We start from the raw sequence: 23,002 nt of genomic DNA, 5'->3' as shown, positions 1-23,002 counted from the left end.
AACATTTCAGCCAAATTCTTTGGAGAAATAAGATTTAGACACACACACAAAATCACACGCACATGCACACACACAAACACGCACACGGAGTTAAAATCACTGTCTCCCACCAATCCGAAAAGGCCTTTATAAAGGAGATTCACCAAAGATATCAGACAACGAGTCTTCTGTTAAAGCCCACCAGGAAGTTTCTCACACCTGCAGAGTCTGAACACCATGTAGACATACAACACAAACATCACCAAATCTCTAGGACGCCCAGGCTGGGCTTAAGGCTGTCAGACTGCTCCCATACAGCAACAGAGGCTTCTCCTCCTGTCTGTCTGCCAGCTCTCAGCAAGGTTTTAAAAAAAGGCAACTCTATTTAAAAGAGTCCTATTGGAATTAATGCATCAGGCCCTAATCGTGGGGTATTCCTCAAATCAAGAAAATAGTTTCTGCACAAGCCAATGCTCTGCTGGTTTTCCTTAGACATAAAATTTACTTTATTTCTTTTCTTAAAAAGTTAAAAATACAGAAGGTTCAGAAACTGATTTTCTTTTCTCCTTGCAGATGTTCAAACTGCAGCTTAAGGAGAAAACAATCCTTCACTGAAATGTTTCTCTTAATTTTTTTTTATTTTTATTTTTTTCCAATCATCACCACCATTAGGACAGAGGTTGAGGAGCACTGACTCCACCACTAATTTGATGACGTAGTTTGATTCCAGATTCACATTTCCAGGTGCCAAGAGTCCAGAAAACAGCCATGCTAACTTCTGCCTTCGTTTGAGATTTTCTATTGAACACAGCAGTGACCGTTGGCATCTCTGAAGCGTAATCGCATCTTAGGTCGGTATTTCTCAAGGTAAAGCAGCTGTTTGGAATTGAAAGCTCCCCTCCTTTTCCTAAAACAAACAGAATGAAGGCTAATATCAATGGAAAACGTACTGCTTCAGTCACCATATATATTCTAATGCAGATTAGTCCCCGTTCCAAAGCTTTTCTGTATCCATGAAACAATATTTTGGCATCCATTGACACTTTGAGGAAAGAAACTAGACCAGCACACACAGCTCATTACCTACGTGCCAATACTGAAATCAAAATCCCATTAGCAAATTTCAGCATATTTTCTTGGATTGGGAGAGTTTATTTCCAGCACCAGCAGCAGTCACTGAACACCACAAGGTCACCCTTTCCTTGCAGACGCACGTGCTACTTGTACTAGCTAAGTAAGACCATGACAGTCAGTTAGAAATACATAAGAGGTGCTCAGAAAAGAACTTCTCAATGTGAAAGGTACTGTAGCTAGGAACATAAAAAGCAATTTTTAAAAAAGGAAAAGTTCAGAAAGATCTGTTGACATCAATATAGTTTACAAGGATAACTGGAGACCCTGGGAATCCATAAGAGGATGAATTGCTTTTTTGACAAAGCTCATTCAACATCAATCTTACCTGCTGGGCTTCATTTCAAGATCTGATGTTACTGCTAAACCAACAGGGCTCTGCATTCTCATCCTTTACCAGTTTTGCTATTTTCCAGACAAGGTGGCTGCTGACATTTCCTGAGTGGATAACGCACTCATGCGCAACGCCTGTAGGAGTGCTGATGCTCACCTACTTGCTGGAGAAATCGAGCTGCTTGGGGGTCCAAACTCACTAGATTTATATTTTTTTGAGTGAGGAGCAATTAGGCAATATCCAACTCCAGCCACCATTTTCACAGCCCTAGCCTAGGCTGCCTCCCCCTCCATAAGCTTTGGGTCTTAGTCCAATGGCTTAATATGTAAGCCCAGATTTTAAAAAAAGGAGGAGGGATATCATTTTTTAATCCTCATCTTGAGGCAGAGAAAAAGGGCACACGCCTCCAGCATTAACATCAAAGTCACGTTCCATATTGTCAGGATATTACGACTAGAAAACAAGTGAAAAAATCTAACGAACCTTTATGAAGACGCATGCTGTTCAAATACAACATAAAGCGAGAATTTATTTTGAGAATGAGGAAGCTTAACTTACTGCCTTATAAACTGAACTGCATCTTCGTACTTCATTCCACATTCAATGAGAGCAAGTGCAACCAGGACAGGAGCCCTAAAGGAAAAATCAATATTTAAGGAAGATCTGGAGAAACAATAGATTGAATCCTTCAAAATGCATCAAATTAATCCATAAACAAACAGCTTAAGTATTTCCTCTTTAAATGTTATCTACAGAAGGCCATTTGCCTGCTGAGTATCTAATGTGAAATTTCTTTTAGCAGGCAGCACTGTTTCCAGTGGACACACACACACACAAATAGCATTCCCTAGTGTTTGTGGGCATGGAGCGATAGTTCTAGATGTTTATGCTTTCTCATCACACTATAACCTAATTTTCTACTTTGGTAAAAGAAGTCTGTAACATCACCTGCATGTATTTTGCTTCTTACGACACTAGGTTTAGCTGTACATGAGACAGATCTATGAACAGATGACTTTTACAGATAAATCTTATTTATTACATGCTGCTCTTGGAACTGGGCATTCCAGTGGCAGTGCAGTACAGCTTTCTACTTTGGGGTTCTCATTTAGGAGATCAGTTCAGAGCACAGAGCTGGCTTTTCCAACAAGGCGAGATCACAGTACACATCGGCTGTCTCCTGGATTGGTGTTCACCCTGCTGAACACGTACAGCTGCAACAGGCACCTCTGGTGGCAGAGCAGTAAAGGATTGAACAGGTGCTAGCAGTTGGACAACTTGTACTCACAGCTAAATAAAAATACAGTGCAGGAGAAACAACTCACTATCACTGCCACGCTGCACCTGCATAAACAGAAGAATTCACTTTCCAAGGGGAAAATCTGAAATCTCAGAAGTCGTTTTGAAAAAAAATATCTCTATTTACTATAGTTGAGTTTTAGTGCCCTACTACAGGCACACAGTTTCCCAGATTAAAGCTAAATCTGTAAAGCTCTTCCTTTTCCCTCTGCCACAAACAGTCTCAGAGCAACAGCAAAAAGGTAATTGTGTAAGGAACAGATACACCACACGAGGCTGCAATATATACAGAAGATGGAAAGCTTCTGGTACAGTTTGGCCTGGCATTATGCAAAAAAAAGGCAGTTTAATATCACTTGTTACACGTGGTCGCCTTCCTAAAGGTGTTCCTCAGAGCAGAAATGGACAAAGAAATCATGTTAATTGCCTTGGGTTTTACCTGGCTGGCTCTTGTCTCTTTAAATATTGGCCATTTCTCTCCACACCTTTTCATTTCCCCAATCTCTTCCTCTCCAGAGGAGGAAATTTAAGAACTTGAAGCACTCCAACTCTGTTCATACTTGACTTTCTTTAATCCACCTTTCTTGCCTACTCATTCAGATCCTTAAATATTAACAGTCCCATGGCTATTGTAAGAATACTAGCAGTTAGGCTCCATTTTGTCCTAGTTTTAGGACGAACAACACTTAGGGATTACACTTGGGAATATGAAGGTTGCATTTAGCTTTCTGAGCAGCACTTTTTATTTCACCTTGAATGGAAGTTCTTCCCACAGAAGGAAGTTACATTACGAGTAGCGAGAAGAAGAGAAACACACGTCTGCATGCGAGCAAGAAATAAAAGCCTAACCCTTCTCTAAAACTGAGGTGAAGCCACTTTAGAGTAAGAAAGTCAATAGTTGAACCAGTTTTTCTAAATGTTTTTTTTTTTTATTTACCACGATTAATACTGTAGAGTTGAAAACAGGAGGAAATTTTAAAAAACCGTACAGCCTTAGAAACGGTACTATGCGTGTATATTGCATTTGTCAAAAAGCGTAAGAGACCTAGCGTAAGAGACCTCGTTTTAGCAGAAACTCAAACACTTCCAAACTAGTAACGCCTCTAATTGCCTGTGTGTCATACATGATTGAGAGAAGTGTCCTACACAATCACTCCACATTTTTCCTCTGACACTAGATCAGGCTTATGAAATTACTGAAGATTTTTAAGCTGCAATAAATCTCTTTTGCTTAATGACACAATCGTGATGATGATGCTTTAAAGCACTACTTGGGACAAAACACAGATACTGGCATTTACCTAACAGCTTCTATGAGCTACCTCCCAAATGCGTCGACTAACCGAGCCCAGCAGAAGACCCCGAGAGCAGAGCACTAACCTTCCCAACCCTGCAACACAGTGAACAGCGACACAGCATCCAGGCTCTTCACGGAATTTGGTTTTCAACAGGTTTAGCCAGTCGTCAACTATCTGATTCGGGGGTGGTGCTCCATCATCAAACGGCCAGTCCTTTGAAGGAAAAAAAGATATCAGCTATAGATGTTCCTGAAGCACATGCACACATTCACATTTCAATCCGTAGGCAACAGCAAGGTAACCATAACCAGGAGGGGGCAACATGAATATTTACAGAATACTTTCCTGATCACTTTTGTGGGTATTTTTCTAGTTAGAAGTTTGCACGTCACTATCATAATGCAACACTGAATTTTTAACAACCATTGTATTAGGCTTTTCAATAAAATTTAAGTAGAACTTGACAATAACTTCCTTGTATGATCGTTTTTTTTTTTTAATAGCTGCCCTTGAAATCTCATTTTACTAAAAAAGTGCAAAAATCAATGGACATTTCAAATAAATATTTGACAGATGAGAACTCTAAACTTCTGCCTGTGATTGTGTCAACCTTTTAAAATACTATTTGTACTGCGGAGATGGTACTCCATAACGATTCAAATTAAACAGCCTGCACAGCTGTCAGTGCATCCAGTAAGCAGCAAGACTTAGCATTACCTGGGTATTCTCAAGCCAAAAAAAACCCCACACCATATTTAAAAGCAAAAAAGAAGAGTGCTTAGCCAATGGCAAAGTCCACAAAGCAGCATGTAAAGTTTCATTTCTGCCTATAAAAGGGTTTGCCAATATTTAAGCTATCTAGGCCACCTTTAATGTCATCAAAATGGCTGGAAACCAAAATTACGTGTGAGAAGCTTCCCATTTTCTCGAGGTCACGGCTCCCCCCTGGAACCTGTGCTGTGAGGGGTACCACATGTCCTGTATTTCGAGCACAACAGCACATTTCACAACCTCAGACACGGGGAGTGCTGTAACAGGAGCACTCCGAGATGCAGGGGGAAGTCCTACCTCGTGGTTATTTAGCGCTTTTCATTAGCAGACTGCACCGCGATTTCACAAAAGAGACTGATAACCAGAGTTTGGTGTTCTTCAAAAACCAAAATGCAAGGGAAACTGCTTGGAAAGGAGCCCTCCTTTTCCTTCGCTGGCTAGAATCGAGTTTTTCCAAGCAGTATCTTGAGAACAGGTTAACGTCAAGCAATATTCTCTGAACCCTGCAAGAACGTGTGAAAACTGAACAAGCACAAGGGAAGGCTTAAAAAACGCCAGACCTTTCACCTGGAAATGCGCTTACTGCTACCCCACTGCTTCCCGACCAGCAAGTAGAGCTGAGCACAGAGGATCGCAGCCCTACAGATGTGCAACCGTTAAAAAGCTGCAAGGTGCACATCTGTCAGAACCGCAAAACCAGAAGTCTTCAAGTTAGTGAAATCCCTTTACATGTGATTAATTCGGAAAGACAAAGTCTGAAAGCTTGCGGCACTCCTTTTTAAAGGAAGTAGGAAACTAAAAATACCTGGGACAACACGGCAAGCTGAAAGGCTATACAACAACATCATAAGGTAAATCTTGTTCTCTCCAATAAAAGGCTTTTACAAGATTTTCCACTCAATCACACTCTGCTAGCAGTATTATTTTAGTCCTCGTGTCACGCGCTGTCCCAGGGAGAAACGCCTGGGCAGTCGAGAGAAGTGGCTTTACCCGCTGCAAGATGCTTTCTTCTGAACCCGACCTGCAGAGAACAGGATTTACATTTCAATTCTGCGGCCTACTTTTGGGTTAGGTTAAAATCCCTTCCTGCAGACCACATGCGGTATGTGATTGCATTACTTTTGTTTGCGTGTCAGTCCTCACGTCCACACGAGGCACGTGCTGCTGAGAGTTAATTAATGACCACCCTCGTTTCTCGGGAGAGCATCACCTCCCAGTACTGGTACACCACCGGCATGACAGCGGCGCTGATGGGACACTGCCCAGAGCGGGGAACAAGAGTAATTCTGGACTAGAGGAGTAATAGCAACCAAGTTTTGCAGGTCTGTGTTTTTTTCCTCCCCTAATTACAAGTTCTGCCAGCAACACCTCCGAGCACCTGTCAGACAGCAGAGGAAACAAGCCGCTGGGCTCCCCGACCAAAGCAGCCATTAACAGCCAGGACGATGCGCTGAGTTTGCACCAAGAGACAACGCAGCGCCTCCTGCCACCCTGCAGGAGCTGGGAAGGACGACAGGCAGTGAAGGCAGCTCTTATTTACCCTTTATCTGGAGCAGCCTTGCTCAGCAGAGCAGCGCCGGGTTTGTCAGCCAGCAACGTCCGCAGGACCGGCGGCGCAGAGCGGGGCTGACCCAGGGCAGCACCAGGGCTGTGAAGCCACAAAGTTCCCTTTTCTTCAAAGCCCAGGTGCGGCAGAACTGCCGGCATCTGCACAGGGTGAGACCGCGGCCACCAGCGTGGGACCGTCCCACCTTTGATACCAGGGCCCGTGGCGAGGCAGAAGCAGCAGCCGGCTGCAGAAGCAGCGAAGGCACGGCTCTACCGGGGCGCTCCCGACAGCACGGAGCGGAAAGAAATCCAGAACCACAAAACGTGTCTAGATCCTTACCACAAACAAGACTATCGCAGCCCTCCTTAACTGCTAGTCAGTGCGAAAAAAAAAAACAAAACAGGAAAAACACTTTTTCTGACGTACCGTTTTCACACTACAAGGCCTCGCACACGAACGTAGCTGTAAGAACAGCACAGAAACCCCCAGAACCTAACTCCATCCCTGCCCGGCTCTGGGACCTAATCTCTGTTGATAAACACGCCCGCAGTAGTACTACGCCAGGCACGGAGCAGCTCGCTCTCCCGTTTCGCACTCTGCCATCTGCCAAGGCACCTATCTGCGCGCTGTGCCCCGCACGGCACCGCACCGCGGCACGGGAGCGGGCTGTGCTGAAACGCTCTCGTTCTCTGGGGTCTCACTACGCTTCTGACCTCGACGGTTTTAAAACAGACACCAAGCTCCGTCAGGCCGCGTTTTTAAATCTTTGTTATTTTTACAGGCGAGTACTAGCTTTAAATAAATGGGGGATTTTTTCAGCCAGCTGGTAGCTCAGCGCCGCTTCTGAACAGCGGCGGGGCTCGGTTTGGAAAAATCACGCATTAACGGGGAGGAAAAGCTACGGTCGTGTCAGCAACTGGTTAACTGATCCCACACAGCCAAACACCGCTGCGATACAGTCAGTTACGAAGACAAGATCACGACTGGGACCATCGGGAGCAGCAATGCCATCCGCGGAGCTGGACGTGGGGAAACTGCCCTTCGGTCTCCGAGCAGGAACTCGGGTCCCTGCTCTGCCGCGGGACCTGACATCCCCTAAGCCCCATCTTAAAGCAGGGCTCCGAGGGCTTACACGCCACAGGTTTGTCCTTCCAGTCTCCGGTAAGCTTACAAGCCTCACAGCTAGAGGATTCGCAGCGTGCCTAAGCCCAAGAGAGCTCCAGAAGGAATAAAAATGCTATTCCAGCGCGCGGCCGGAGGGGCCTGGAAGCCCTGGAATGACCGAGTTTTCCACCACCACGGAGGCACACGTGGCTGCCTGGAACCGGAGGAAATGCTTACCAGGGCCAGGAGCCAAGAAACCTGCCTGACCTGTACGTGGAATTTCACGGATACGCCAGAGCACGAGCTTTTCTCCTAATGGAAAACTGAAGTTTTTCCTCCAACTGAGCCATTAAAAAACCAAAACCCAACAGCCGCCACCCAGCACACACAACAAGCAGCACCAGGAGAAGACCGACTACCTGCAAGGAGGCGGCGAGATGCAATTTCTGGCCTCACAACAGAATGTTACTCACCCCAGTAAAATAAACTGATTCTATCTAACACACTGCAATAATTCAGAAGTATTGCCTGGAAAAATACTGCCTGCAAGGTTAATTCAAACACACACCTACTAAAAAATAAATAAATAAAATAATAAAAAATGCTCAGAACACCCAGCAGTAGCAGCCAACGCAGGCAGTCGCTGTGCAGGAACAGGAGCAGCAGCAGAGGATTTCCTTCCACCTGCCCGGCAGGGAAGCACCAGCGCTGTGCTCCCAGCCACCGACCCCATGAAGCGCCCACGGAAACCTGGGTCTTACACAAAAGCAGCGACCCAGCACCGTGTCACTGGGGGCTCAGCAGGCAGCAGCTTCTGAGCGTGAGAGAAGGGAGCTTTATCTTCATCCTGGGAAGGTCAAATGTAAAGCCAACAAGTGCTCTGTGGAGAGGAAAGGACTGAGCAGGGTTGTGTGAAACACAAGGCTGAACGGAACAAAGTTCTGTGACTTCTCTTTGGATTAGTATCAACCTAATCACTAAAATGCATCCTGAGCATCTCAACAAATCCAGAAACCCAGGAGCAGACATTTCTATTCCAACTAAAGCACTCGGGCTGTAGAAATTCATCAGCAGGCACATTTCACAGAAGCACAGAGAATTTCTCAAGACCAGCTTTGTCTGATGCAGGGGATCACACAATTTTTGGCCAGTCCGAAACAGTCATAAGCTCTTCCCAAAGCACGAAGCTACCCCCAGCCCTCGTGGACAAGCAATTCTCATTTATAGACAGTGGTAAAGACAACTCACTAGAACCTGGATTCCTTCTTTTTCGATAGGAGCTTGATCGTAAGTGGCATCACAAACTCGCACCAAGGTTGTCACTCCGTACTTCTTCAGCTCCTTTAAGAAGAAAGAAAACATGTGAGCACACCGGCAGGAGGAGAAATTCAAGAACTTTCTCATCAGCTGCAAAAGTAAAGACTTCACACCACGCCAGAGGTACGACCTGCACAGCTCCCAGGTGACTGCACGACAAAGGAGCAAGGGCCAGCTGTGAAAGGAGCGTTTATGACCTGCGTTAGGATAAGGGCTACAAGTGACAGGAATAAACGTGAAACACCCCCGAATTATTCCTCCCTGGGGAAACGCCAGGGTGGAAAAAAATGCATATGTAAGAGCAAAATTAGAATAGCTGCTTATACTCTCCATGCAGCTTCTTTTTCTCTTTAAATAGAAGCCTGGAACTGGTTGCTGCAGCCAGTGTTGACATTTTGAGGCAGGGAGGAACAGAACACACACCACCATACTCTAGCTTCCTTGTAATGCGCTATAAGTAGCACATTGTGCTAGATAAATAATCAGAAGATCAAACAAAAGCTGTTCCAGTTCACTTTGAAGGTTGATAGAGCGAGCAGAATTTCCTCTCGTGTTTGGACTGAGTCAATATGACTTTTAACAATTAGCAGTATCTATTCCAGACTCAAGCCTCCTAATAAAGGAAGACAATCCACAGTCTGAAAAAACAGAGACTAAAAAATGCGGCTTTCAGAACAAATTAACCACTAATGTATGAGCGGACTCACGGTGAAGAGCAGGCTGCTAAGTGATGGAAGTCTGCTGCAGTCAGACAGCAGTATCAGATGACAGGATCTCTTGGGAATGAAAAGGGCCTACGCAGGCAAGATAAAAGTCCTCTGGATACAAAGGGCACAAAGATACAGCGGGTTTGGAGCAAGCTGGAGTGCAGAAATACACCGTACTACTATTTCGGTGGCAGATAGTGTACGTGTAGTAGATGAAACTATTTGCTATTTTTTCAGGTCAAATGACTGTTAAGTTTTGCTGTATTTAAGACCTTATTGTGTCAGTAATGCTCTGTTTCACCGTCCCTCGTAACGGACTCCTCCCACAGTCAGACCCAGGCAGCTGTCAGGTGCTTCAGGTGCCAGCATTTGTCCCTGAGAAAGGACAGCTCTGGGATCAGCGGGGCAGTCTGGGAAAATAGCCCAGAAACTAAACATCAGTGTAAGCACTGCGCTTAATCCTACTTTAAGGGACGAGGAAGTTCAGAAATCAGTTACAGTTCCATTAATTGCTACCTTAAAAGCCAAAAGATGAGCAATATATTAGAAGCACCGTATTATTTAATGAAAAATTATGTTTAGAGCACAGAACACGCAGTCCTTCAGAAGCCAGGACAAGAACAATGGCAAGGGTGCAGGGCTGCATTCTGAAATGGAAGCTCACCCAGTCTCTCTTACTTAAAGAGGTGCAAGATTTGGAAAAAAAGTAATCAGAGAACTCTCATACTGTCAAGAGAATGTCAACAACGTATTTAAGAAATATATCAAAGAAAAAAATGCCTTGGTTCAAGTAACACAGTCAAAGCTTTGTGAACCACAGGTGTGAATAATTCTACAGAAACGACGAGCACGCGAGGAACCCAGAAGGAAAGAAGGATGGTGTTTTATCTGCCTGCCTTACCTCGATGAACTTGCTGAGGGTTGCGTTGGTTGGGTTGTGAGTGATCAGGAAACGCATGTTCTCGTAGGTAATTTCCACGGGGGCTGGACGGTTCATAATGGCAAACAAAATGCGTGAGGGGCAAAAAAAAAAAAATCAATAACCTTGGAAACGTTTCACAGCAGAAAACATTAAAAAGACCACTAAAATGGCTGGGATTGATCAGAGCTTGCTTCGACGTGTTTGTTCCTTAGAGACTTCGCTTCTAGAAAAGCAGGTTTGCTTCAGAATCCACTTGAATTCAACTTCGGCCTCAGTTGCTGCAGGTGGTATCCTTCAGACTCCACGAATTCTGACTACATGCAAGACTAGGCAGCCTGTTCTACATTTAGGCACTGGTGAGGCAAAAAAGTAAGGGCAGGTTTTCTCTCCACTTTGTTTTCTTGACGCTTAGTTTTGCTAGAGTCAGTAAAAGGAATATGCTTCCAATGGGCAGAAGATATCCCATATATTTGTGTTCGCTGTGTCTGGAATCTTCAAGGCAAAGTAATTATGGCACGTGAAACCCCCCGCTCTCGGCTCACTTGTCAGCCAGGATGCTGTGCTGGGCCTGGCAGAAGTCTGCCCTCACGCTCAGAATCGCCATAAATGTGCGACGTATATTCCAACAGAACACCTGGAAAGAAGAAAACACCACGTAAGAGGAACTCCCGCTTCAAATTCCAGAAGCGCCAACTATTAACGATCCTGAAGCTTTAAACTATTAGCAGCGGTATGAGCTTTTGAAATTAGTCGATACCAACTCAGCCATTTCTTTCAGCGTAGCACGAAGCAGCTTTCCTTTCCTCCCGTGGAGGATTCCGATCACCTCAGATTTTAGGCTTTGATCAACGCTGCACGAAGAGCCCCGAAATGACGAGCAGTTCAGGAGAAGCCTCTGTGCAGCTGCCGCCTGTAAGCGTCTGAGAGGAAGCAGCAGGCTAATCCTACACAAACTGCACCATTGATTCAAGCGCCTACCACTCCGGACGATTTATGAAAACAGGCATGACTAAAACTGCCCAGAACAACACGCTGCCAGTGACTAACGCCTCCAACAAGCGAGGTCATAAAGAGCAGGAGGTAAACAGGATGCTAATTACACCAAAATTAACATTTTTTTTTTTTAAGTCATTATGTTCAGAGCGAGCAGGATAATGGAAAACCAACAACTCCCAAGCCCAACAAAAACAAGCGTTCACCTCGAGGCAGCCCGAAGCCCATCAGGGCAAGCAGAAAGCGAAGGCGCCGTCGCGGAGGCAGGGCCGGCAGCTGTGAGCGATGCCCCAGCCCGGACTCCAACTCCCGGGGCCGTGGCACTCGCAGGCAGCTCGCTCGCCGTCCCAGCTCTCTGCCTCGCGCCAGGTTTCGAGGACCCACTCCCAAGTTAACGAACCACTCGCGAGTCAAAGCTCTCCGTTCGACGAGAGGGAGGCCTGCCTGCATTTCCGAAGCGTTGCTTGGACCAGACGGGACACGGCTGCGTCCAACGCACAAACCTGAAGCTGTCGCCGCAGCCTCGAGAGCCCCAGCCCCGAGCTGGACCCAGCACCTCGGGCACAGCCGTGCCTCCCGGCACCGCAGGCGGTGGCCACAACGCGATGGCTTCGTTTTCTGAACAGCAGGAGCACTACGAGCAGAAAGAGGAGGGCGTTTACACTGCTGGTAGCCCAGAAGCGTCACCAGCACCGTGCCACCGAGCTGCCATCAGCAGCAGGGAGGCATCCTCCAGGAATCGGTCATTTCCAAAGCAAGCCAGCGGTCACTGCGCTGCCGTAACTTTTAGTTACCCGCAGACTTATCTCCCTCCCTTTGCAGCGTTAAAAGGCAGCGGCAACAGCTCCCAGTCCTAGCAGAGGATTCCAAACACAGCTGGTTTAGCAACAGCGAGAGCTGACGGGACTGCTGAGAGAGGACGGAGCTAACCTGAACTAACCCTAAGGGGGAGGTTTAAGGCTGAAATACTCGGTAAGCAACCCGGCTTTTGCTGCTGCTGGTGAAACCAGGCTTTGCCCAGCTGTTTTTAAGCGGCGTGCTCAAAGCCGAGCTCGTTGGGAAGATGCCGGCGAAGCTTTCAGGTACCGTGACGTCGGCACGGCAGGCTGAGATCTCGCTCAGACACCACCGCTCCGTCCCCCACCTCCTGCCGGCTCACAGGACGAGCCCTCCTAGGCCTGGTGAAATTCCCGAGCGCGCAGAAGTAGGGCAGTGACGGGTCACGTCTTCGAGGGAGTCAGAAGGCAACGAGCTTCGTTACCTCCTCGCAGGTACGGAGCGGCTTCAGGCGCACCAAATTTTCATCTGCAGAGGAGGGACCCAGCTTTGCTGGGCAGGGAAACCACCAAATGGTGAAATCTATTTTGGAATAGTGCGTTGCCAGAACAGACCCTTAAGCAGAAAGAACTAAGGTACGTAAAAAGCATAAAGCCAGAGACCCACTGCAGACACTTTGCTTCTTTAAAGAAAGAGTTTTAAAGCAGCTGAGTAAAATCCAAACTAGCCCAGAAGTCACGAACCTGTAACTTGAACAAAAAGGGCAATGTGGCACACTGCAGCGAATGCAATTAGGGAAACACACGCGCCTGGAAATTCACACCCCGAACCTGTGGTGTGCTCAATGTTTTAATGAGACCCTCGCTTTAAAATAGTCAAATTAAGTAGTACAAAACTACCTTTTTCACTGACATGAAGTCAAAAATCACCCAGCGAACAGCAATTATTTCCTTCAAGAACAGCTTTCAATGCCAAAAAAATACATTAATTAGATTGCCAGAGGCAAGACCAGAGATGTTTCCAATAACCTCCCCCAACCTTAAAGCAGTTCTCGCCGAGCGACTCGAATACAGATTTCAGAAGCGGATCCTGGAATACTTTATCAGCACAACGACTGCGGGATTAAAGCCTCCCCCCACATGGAGGAGTCCCACCTAAGCACACAATATTCAGGTCCTTTCGCTCGTCAGTTCTTGCACATTTGTCACAACTTCCTCACCTGCACTCCTGAATCCCACGTTCGTTACAAAGCACTGCGCTCTGCGATGGCTCTGCAATGGCTGTGACACACCAAGCACAGAACCACCACAGTTACAGCAGCCACACGTGTCCCACACCTGTAAAACTACGCCAGAAAACTTTTTTTTTTTCCCACAGAAATCCTGGGATGGGGTTTTCCCCGGATTTAAACATAGGCCCAAGCCACCTGACGCATCCTGAAGGCTTACACCAGAGAAGCAGTCCCAAAACCAAGTTTTTAGGACCGCACAAGGTGATTTAAACCAAAAACAGTCATCAGCACATCTTGGTGTAGGAGATCAGAGCTTGGAGCCGCGTACCAGCGGCTTACAGCGTTACAGAGCACACCGCCCCGGGGGGAAGAGCGACTGTGCCATATTTAAACAAATCCTTTACACATTTTTCTCTTCAGCAGCAATAACGGGGTCGGAGGAGCCTCCTCCAGCGCTACCCGAGCCGTGAGCCGCATCAAATCAGGTCAGCACTGTTACACTTCTCCTCCCTCGAGCAGATCAGAGGGAATTTCAGCCCAATTACTTGAAAGATGTCTTTTAAAAACTATTTACCGAGCCATTAAGGCAGGACGCGGGGAGCTGACAGGTTCCAGCACACGAAGCGTGGCGCAGGGCATCACCAGCTCGAGCCCTTCGCTCAGATCTGCGACTGCTCCTGGCTGACCTTGACCAAGCTGCTTCCAGGAGCTTGACTCATCTGCCGAGCAGGAACGACACCACCTTACCTTCCCCGGAGGCATGTTACTAGAGCATTTAATTACCTAATGGCTCAGGAGTGATTAAAAATGTAAAGCGCTGTATTTAAGTCTGAAAAACGATTTCCAGAAGGATAAGAAGTTTACGTAGCGCCCGATCCTATTTTTAACGCAGCCTGGTTGCTGACACAGACGTCCCTTCCTCCCGTGACTTCAACTGCAAACGTTAGCTCAAGTTTAGTGAGAACCGGGCTTCTAATTAGGAGAACGACAAACAGGAAAAACCCCGTTGTCTGAAACTTCTCAGCTCCCCAGGTAAACACTTGCAAAGTTCTCCCTCCCGGTGTCAGCAAGCGAGTCGCCACTTCGAAATCCCAGGAGGGCTGCGCGCCATCAGGGCGATGACGACCAACAGCAACGACGGCGGCACAACATAACGCAAGAAATGGGTTTTTGGCCGATTACTCCTCTTCCTACCCTTGGAAAGTGAGGCGGAGCGGGGCGCAACCCCCTTTCTGTGGCTGGTCTGAGGCAGGGAGCAGACATCTCACTCATCCACGCGGTGAATGGGGCGCGAGAGCTCCGTCAGGAACCAGAGGAGGGGAACAGGGGCAGCAGCGGCAGCGACTCCTGCAGCTGAGAGGAGCTGGAAACGCCTGGCAGTTAGTTCCTGACGTCGTTTAACTTAATCATCAGGGAATAACCATCAATCGAGATGCCTATCTCCCCAGCCAGGCTCAGCGGGCTGTGACAGTCCCTGCACCTCCAGCCGTGCCTCATTTAAGTTCCACCACGAGCTCGCGGCCCTGCCTGCGGGGAACGCCTGACGAAGCCTAATGGGGCCGAGTTGAGAAGAACGTCCCAAAATCCTACGAATATCCCCACCATGTAAGCGAGGGGCAGGCATTAATCACCCCTGTTTGTTTATTTAGGCTAGCTAGCTAATTCAGAGAGAAGAGTTGAATGAATTCCTGACTTGACAGAAACCTGACTCGAGACTGCCTCAAGGAGAAAACCAGCCCAGCTACAGCGCTCGTCTTGCCCAGCAGCGCGCTGGCTCCTGAATCAGACGCTTCAGCAGGGCTCTTCCCTCCCGTACTGGAGCTGCGCAAGCTCGGGGACACGGATCTGATGGAAAAAAAAAAAGCATTAACAAGGGACAAGGGAGTTCCCGGTCCCACCACCTCCCAAGCACGCGGCCAGAAGGGCTTCCTGAGCTGCGCGGCGACAGCTCAACAGCCCGCAACAGCTGCAGCCTCCCCGGATTGCAAAACACAGATACCTCTGGAAAGGTCACCCGGATCACCTTTCAAAATAAGCCGGAGCACAGGATGCGGAGCAAAGCCCGCTAATTTGTCGGTCGGCGTTAGAAGAACACTTCGGTGTCTGGAGACCGGTATTTTGAAAGCGCCTCCGCTCGCTTTGCCCCGTAAGTGGGAATTCACGTTCAACGCTAATGACATTAGGTAACGAGCTGCTGATTTTTTTTTTCCTTTTCCTCTTCAATAAAACCTCATTCCTGTGGTTTGTATTCGCACACGTGAAATCAGCGCCACGCTGCGCCGCCGGTGCAAAACCCGACGGTGAAAATTTCCACCCTGCTAGGGCGCTGCGGCCCTGCTTTTCCCGACGCTCGCTACGCGTTGTGCTTTTCACTTCCCCTTCCTGCATCGCCCCTCCGAGCGACCCGCATTGCGCCCATGCCCCACCAGAAACGTCCTGAAGACCCAGCCCTGAAGGAAGGGCTTCAGCGAGAGCCCCAAAAGCAGTCGGCCTGAACACGCTAAGAACCGCGACCACCTTTTCCAAAGCACCAACTCCCCTAGCACGCGGAGAAGAGAAACTCCGGCGCTAGCATTCTTGGAAAAAAGTTCCTGAACACGCTCCGAAGGAAGCCTGCTCGGGACGACACGTGCCTCGAGAGGGGTGAGGTCAGAAATCTGACTGTTCCACCCTCTCCACCCCCGCGGCGGAGCTCCCTCCCCGCGCGCTGACAAGTTCTGCCGGTGACTCATGCGTTTCCTTTTGCGCTACCCCGGTCGCTCCGTCCCAGGCCGTAAAACCGACAGCAGCAGATACAAATCTGCCTCTGCAAGATTACAAAAAAAGTCCAGATTGAAAAAGAAAAAAAAGTCTCAATCTGAAAGCGACGCATCAGGAAGCGGTAAGAAGCGTCAGATGTGCCGTGCGAGACGACCCCGCAAGAGAGCCAAAACTCGGGCACCGCACACAAAACGTTCATCCTTCGGTTTGGGTGAGGTCCAACCGCTATCTCCAACGCAGGCATCAGCGCACGGAGAAGACCATCCTGGCAAGCTCGGCGGCGAAGCGATTAGGCACAGCCCCCGGGCCCTTCGGACAGGGCCGGCACGCGTGCGTGGCGCTGCGGCGTTTTCCTTCCCCGTGAGACAGAACCTGCTTCGCCGCTTAGCAAGGCTGGTCCGACACTGGGGAGTTTTTTGAACGCCTTCCCCACCCACCACCTGGTTAAAAAAATCCTTCAGAAGACACATTTGAATATTGCTTGCATACCCAAAAAGTTTGAAGTTAGCAGAAGCGTTTGAAGTGTAAACCAAATCCCCCCCCCAAAGGAGGAGGAATCCGAGCTCGCTATTATCCTCTTCAAACCAAAAAATCGCACTTAACTTAGTAACCTAAAATCAAAAGTAACTTTTAGCCGACACCTCACGGTTACGTGACTCTAAACTAGTTTCTGAACACCAGCAGGGTGAGCTGAGCTGCATCAACTGCTGGCTTTTGGAAATACACCGCCGGGTCACCGGCCTCCCCAGCGGTTCGGAGGAAACATTCCCACACTTTAGGATCAAGTATCTAAAGAAAAAAAAAACATTAACAAGTCGAGCAGGACTTGAAAGCGATTTCCAACCGCACAGCAACAGGGATATTATTCCGTGAAGCTACGGAGCCAAATTACTTGCATCTTACTCATCTCACTTTGAATTTGCCATCTACCTCTGCTGGAAAAGTGACTTCGTGGAGAGTTGGCTCCTCGTCCACGCTCCTGTGGCAGTTAAAGCCAGCCTCGGAACCGAAACCGAGGCTTGCTGATAGATGTCACTGCACGTCCTCAACGTCACAACTGTTAAGATCCACGGTGCGTTATTTCGAGCAGAGCCAGGCTCTCAGCGTAGATCACCAGAAAGAATTTAACTTGTTAGCACGAAGAAGAGAAACAAGGGGGAGCACAGATACGTGCAACAGCGCCCTGAGGAGAGACAGCAACGCGGCACTCGAGGTTAGAAGAGAAGAAGGGATCAAGAGATTTCAGGCTCCTTTCGCCCTTCACAATTAGCAAAAAGAGCCGCGAGGCGACCCTGAAGCCAGCAGCCGCTCTGAAGGCACTTTGTTCTCGGGATATCCGCCTCGGATACCGGCCTGCAGGTGCCAGCCTGGCCTCGCGCTGCGATTCACGTGTGTCAGAGCGCAATTTCCAGCCCGGATGGTCAGAGCTGTTTCACATCCCAGCTCTTTAACAGGCAAACACGCGGCCAGACTAGTCCAAGTCCAACAGGCACCGCAGAGTTCCCTCTGCCAGCGCCCCCGCACATCACCCGCAGGTCTCCTCCGAAGACACCGCCACAACACAACCCGCACGGCTTCCAAAGCGCCCCCGCTCGCCCTGCGGCACCTCAAGAGCTGTGTTTGCAGCTGGGGACTCTCCTCCTCGAGCCAAGGACGGAAACGTGCCCTCGCAGGAGGCCGGCGCGGCCCGGCTCTGGCAGGACGAGGCAGCGGAGGCCGCCCGGCCGTTCCCCAGCGCGGCTCCGGCACGGGGCAAAGTCCGGCGGCAGGAGCGAGGCAGCCGGCTGCGGCCACAGGGCAGCCCCGCGCCGGCGTCCCCGTGCCGAGGGACAGAGGCAGAACCCGCCTTCCCCAGGGGCGTAGGCAGCAACATCCCAGCCAGACCCCGCGAGCAGCCCCGGCCGCGCACCCCTACGAACGCGGGAGCCGCCTCCCCGTAGCTCCAGCTCCCGGCGACCTTTCCTTTCCAGCAGCTGAGTTCACCAGCTCGAAGTATTTCTACACGCTGAGTCATAAGAAGATAGAGTTTTTAGGCTGCTGCTGGCGGTGGGTTTATCTTTTTTTTTTTTTTTTCCCTCCTTTAAATACTAACTGCAGTTCTGAGTCAGAACCCGGCCGCTTCGTTCGGGGAGCTCTGAGGCCGCTTTCCCTTTATACGGTCGCCGTTAGGAGCCAACTTTCCGCCTCACGCTGAGAGCAACCAGCACGCAGCTGCCCCGAGGGAAAACGCAGGCCGTGACCCAACCTCGCCGGGAGCCTTCCCCACGAGGGCACAGGGGCCGCTGCTGCGACAGCGACACCCCCGGACCCGCGGCCCCCCACCGCCGGGCGAACCCCAGCCGCACCCAGCACGGACAGACACCGCTCCCCGCCTCGGCCCTTCGCTCCCGGCACCCTCGGCCCCCGTCCCGCCGTCAGCTCCCGCGGGCGGCCCTCTCCCCAGCTCCACAGCCCGGCCTCGGCACTCGCAACCCTGCCCCCCGCTCAAGCCCCAGGAAAGCCACCACATCCCGGACACCCTTCCTGCCCAGCTCCTCCCCCGGCTGGAAGAGGTCCCCCCCAGCCCGGCTCAGGCCTTCTCCCCCCCCGCGCTTCCCCTTCCCCGGCTCCCGGCGAAGCCCCTTCCCCTTCCCCTTCCCCGGCCGCCCCCGGGGCGGACACGAGGCAGGCTCCCTTCCGCACAGCCGGCCCCGCCGGCCTCCCACCCCCTCTCCAACTCGCTTCCCACCCCCGCACGCCCACCAACAAGACCCCCCCCCCACCTCTGAGACCTCCAGGCACCCCCACCCCCCCCCCCCGTGCCCGGTACAAGCCCCCATGCGCCCCCCCGGCCCTCTCCCCACCTCCGCCCTCGCTGCAGGCCGCGAACAGCCCTCCTGAGCACCCCAGGCCCAGGTACGAGGCACAGCCGCTGCCCCAAACCGCCCCGTGGGGCCCCCTCACCCCAACCCCGTAGGGGAGGGGAGCCCCCCCCCCCGGTCCCGTAACCGCCGGTGTCCCCAAAAACCTGCCCGGGGGGGGGGGTTGTGACCAGGGGGCCCCCAAACCGGCCCCGTCCCGCAGGTGAGGGGTGACCCCCGGCCCCCTCCCAAACCCCCAGGACAGGGGGGGCCCAAACCCACCGCCTCCTGGGGGGGCCGGCAAGGAGGAAAACCCCACGGAGCCCCCCCAAGCCATGACCACCCACCCCCCCCCCCTCCCCTCCCCTCCCAGCAGAGCCCCCCCCCCCCAGAACCCAACGGCCCCCCAGGCCCCCTACGGGCTCCCAGCCGCCCCGCGGCCCCCCCAGGCCCATCCCCCCCTCCCGGAACCCCCCCCAAAAAGCCGAGGGGAGCAGCGCAGCCCCCCCCCACACCCCCCCTCCCGGCCCAGGCCCGCCCCGGGGCGGGGGCTGCGGGGCCTCCCGCGGCCCCTCCTCACCCGTTGCCCCCCCAGCCGCCGCCCCCCCCCCCGCCGCCGCGGGCCCCTCACCGCGGGCATTGAGCGGTCGGCGTTCTGCCGAGCGGGGCCGGCGCCTCCCACGCAGCGGGGCCGGGAGGGGGGCGGGAAGGGGCGCGGCGGGCGGGCGGGCGGGCGGGAGGGAGGGAGGCGGCGGGGCCGGAGCCGGGGCCGGGGCCGGGCTGTGGCCTCCGGGGCCCGGCCGCTGCTGCAGGGAGCCGGGAGCCCGCGCGCCGCCGGACGCTGCTGGAGCACAGGCCGCGCCCCCCCGCGCCGCGTGGTACGGCCCAGCCTCCCCGCCTCCTCCTCCTCCTACCCCCCTTCCCCCTCCCCCCCGCGGGGCGTCCGTGGTACGGCCCGCCCGCCCCGGCTCTGCGCGCCGGGAGAGACCATCTGCAACCAGCGCGGGGGTGCTCCGGGAACGTGGGTGTGAAGAGAGCAGCGCGGCGAGGAGCCGCTGAGCCCCGCCGCCGCTCACCGGGCTGGAGGCGCGGAACCAAACGCGGAGCCCGCTCCGGGGCTGTGGGGAGCCGCCACCGCCCTCCCGCCGCCATCACCGCAGCGCCGACACCCCCCCCCGCGCGGTGGGTGCGGTGGTACGGCCCGCCCCGCCCCCTGGGCGCCGGCCCGGCCCTTCCCGGGCAGCCCTTGGGGGGGGGGAGCGAGGGGGGGGGGTCGCTGGGCCCCGCCCCGCCCCCCCGCCGCACTTGGACTCGCCCTCCGGCCCCACGTGCGCGCCGGCCCTTCCACGCCAGCACCACCGCCCCCGCGCGGGGAGGCGGTGGTACGGCCCGCTCCCCCCCCGCCCGGTGGTTCGGCCCGCCTCGCCGTTCCCACGCCTTCCGCCTGGCGGGCGCGGCCGCTCCCATTGAGAAAAAAGGGAAAAGGGGGAAAAAACCCAAAACTGCCTCAAAACGCGGAGCGGCCGGCACGAGAGAGCGGGGCGGGGGCGGAGAACGGGACCCGGAGCTCCCCGGCCCGGCCACGTGGCGCTTGAGGGCCGAAGGAGGCGACCTGGGCTGCAGTACCGGGCCGTACCAGGCTGTACCGGACCGGGCTGCACGGGGCCGTACCGGCCCCCAGGCGGCCTCACCGGGCACGGCGCGGCTCCGGGCCCCGCTCCCCGCTCCCCCGCTCCGCCCCCGGCTCCTGCCCCTGCCTCCCACCCGGCCCCGTGCCCGCCGAGGGCAGCCCGGGGGGACCGAGGCGGAGCCGCCCCCGGGAGCCCGCAGCTGGGGGCTGCGGAGGGCGGCACCGCCCCGGCGGGGCTCTGCCCAGCGCCGTTCGGTTCCTCTCCCCCCGCAGCTGCCCCGCGGGTGCAGCCGCCGCCGGGCCGGGCCCCGCTAGAGGGCATCCGGACACCGCTCCGGGCTCCCGGCGGGGGGAAGCGCTCGGCCGGGGGCTGGGCTCGCGCAGCGCCCCGGGGCAGCGCCCGTTAACCCCGTAAGGAGTACCTTCATCGGGAGCCGCAGCCTACCGCCGCCTCCCCTGCCTGCCGAGACCAAGTTACCGGAGCAGGGGCCGGGGGCAGGGCGGGCGGGCCGTCACCGCCGGCATCGCCGCTGCTGCGGCCGAGCGAGGGGGCTGGAACAAGGCGGCCTCTGTGTCCTCCGCGCCCGCAGGAAGCCCTCGGCGGGGCCCCTCGGCCCGGCGGGGCCGCTGACGCACACCATTTGCATAGCGCCCGGTGCCCCGGCCCACCGGGCCCCTTCCTGGGGAGCAGCGCAACAAAGGCGCTGCTCTGCCGGCTCCTGGCTGCACCCCCGCCGTCCCTGCGGCGGACCCACCTCCCGGTTTCGGCCAGAGGAAAGCTGTCGCTCCTCTGCCCGTCGCCCTGCCCCATCAGGAGGGCACCGCGTCCATTTTAACGCCCTGCGACTCTTTTTCAGTGGCTGCTGGAGGCTCTGGCTGAGCTCAGGGCTGCGCTGCTCTCTCTGTGGGCTCCGCAAGGTCGTAACAGACACATCTCTGCCCCTTTGCGCCCCAGCAGATCGAGCAGTCCGAGGACAAAGGAAGTAGCAGCAGCTCAATTTACAGATGGGGAACTGACGGGTTAAGTGTCCAGTTCCACTCAAGAAGCCTGGAAAGAGTTGGAAACCGGTCCCAGATTTCCTAACTTCCAGACCAGGGCCCCATCGGGCAACCTTCCTCTAGAAATTAAACTCTAGGAAAGCCACGTGGATCTCTTTTTGCTGAAGTTATGGGAGGGATGGGTCCGGATCAAATGGCTGGTGGCAGCCTTCCCCCACAGCTGCACAAGCACGGCAGAGGGGCTGGCTGCAGCAAGGGGAAAGTTGCGCGTGCACAGTATGACCGAGGCAGCAGGTGGAAACCCTGGGGCGAGGACAGCGTTTCCAAGAGCAGAGCTAGCACCGCCTGGCTCCAGGAAGGCGCCACAGCATTTACAAGTAATGCAGCTGTAAGGACAGGACAGGCAAGGAAAGAGAATCTCAGTGAAACATACCCAAAATTACACTGAAGATTTACACCTGGGGTGAAAGAGACAGCGTGTGAACGAGGAAGGACCTGGCAGAGAAGGCACACACTAGGCACACGTGTCAGGGAGCCACGCAGCTCTGAAGCTGCCAACACCAGGAGCTCCCTTACAGAGCCGAGGCTTTATGGGCACCGAAGCACCCAGGCACTGACTGCTGAGTGACGGCTGCGCGCAGGTCCTGCTTAGAACCAGCACCCAGGAGGCGAGGGGGCAGCACAGGGTCCAGGCACGCCGTTACCTGCTGCCGACGGAGGCTGTTTGTCCACGCACATCGACTCCAGCCCCGCACGAGCGGCTGCTGCAAACTGGGCCCTGTCACGAGACACGGAAAGACCAAATGAGATTCGCGTCCTTAAGGGGACGAAGTACGCGTGGTTTCACCAGCTATAAAGGCCGTGGCTTTGGGCCGTGAGCGTAAAACCAAAACCACGGTAACGGAACCCCGCACAGACACACCCTGTGTGGGGGCGGGCACCCTCAGTGGGAAAACGATCACGGCTGCTTCCCTGGGCCTCGGAGCTCCCTAAGACCCCCTCAGAGCCCGCTCAGGGCCTCTCAGAGGCCCCTCAGGGTCCCCTCAGGGCCCGGCCCCGCCGCCTCGCACCTCAGCGACGTCCCCGCGCGGGCAGCCAACTGCGCTTGCGCGCAGCCGCTCCCCCCCCCCCCGGCGCCACAGCCTGTGCGCACGCGCGTTGAGGTCACCTGGGACAATTCTCGCGCCGCCCCAGGACTAATGTCGCGCCGCCAGCGCTGCGCGTGCGCAGTCGAAGCCGAGAGCGCCGCGCTCCCTTCCCCACACGCAGCTCTTTCCCCCTCACGGCCCCAGCACTGCGCATGCGCGCGCGCTCCGCTCTTTACCCGCCACCCTCTCTCTGCGCACGCGCGCCCCGTGAGG

The 23,002-nt window shown here is 53.6% G+C and overlaps 1 protein-coding gene across 12 annotated transcripts; it reads right to left on the bottom strand.

The window, feature by feature from the left end:
• Positions 1–470: 470 nt before the first annotated feature.
• Positions 471–22,856, bottom strand: PTP4A2 (protein tyrosine phosphatase 4A2). 12 transcript variants are annotated; one of them, XM_040535217.1, is made up of 7 exons: positions 22,810–22,856; positions 22,346–22,419; positions 10,391–11,045; positions 8,714–8,806; positions 4,124–4,254; positions 2,003–2,077; positions 471–886 (listed from the first exon to the last, which is right to left on the bottom strand). In XM_040535217.1, the coding sequence occupies exons 3-7, from the start codon at positions 10,484–10,486 to the stop codon at positions 778–780; spliced, it is 504 nt and encodes a 167-aa protein (XP_040391151.1). In that variant the 5' UTR covers positions 10,487–11,045; positions 22,346–22,419; positions 22,810–22,856; the 3' UTR covers positions 471–777. The 12 variants fall into 12 exon arrangements, with proteins under 12 accessions (XP_040391151.1, XP_040391156.1, XP_040391150.1 ...); XM_040535222.1 differs by lacking the exon at positions 22,810–22,856 and adding an exon at positions 22,564–22,737; XM_040535216.1 differs by lacking the exon at positions 22,810–22,856 and adding an exon at positions 22,712–22,736.
• Between the last annotated feature and the right edge of the window lie 146 nt (positions 22,857–23,002).

Source organism: Cygnus olor, chromosome 23 (assembly GCF_009769625.2).
Source record: "Cygnus olor isolate bCygOlo1 chromosome 23, bCygOlo1.pri.v2, whole genome shotgun sequence".
In the NCBI taxonomy this organism is placed as follows: Eukaryota; Metazoa; Chordata; class Aves; order Anseriformes; family Anatidae; genus Cygnus; species Cygnus olor.
This window is presented reverse-complemented; position numbering and strand designations above follow the sequence as displayed.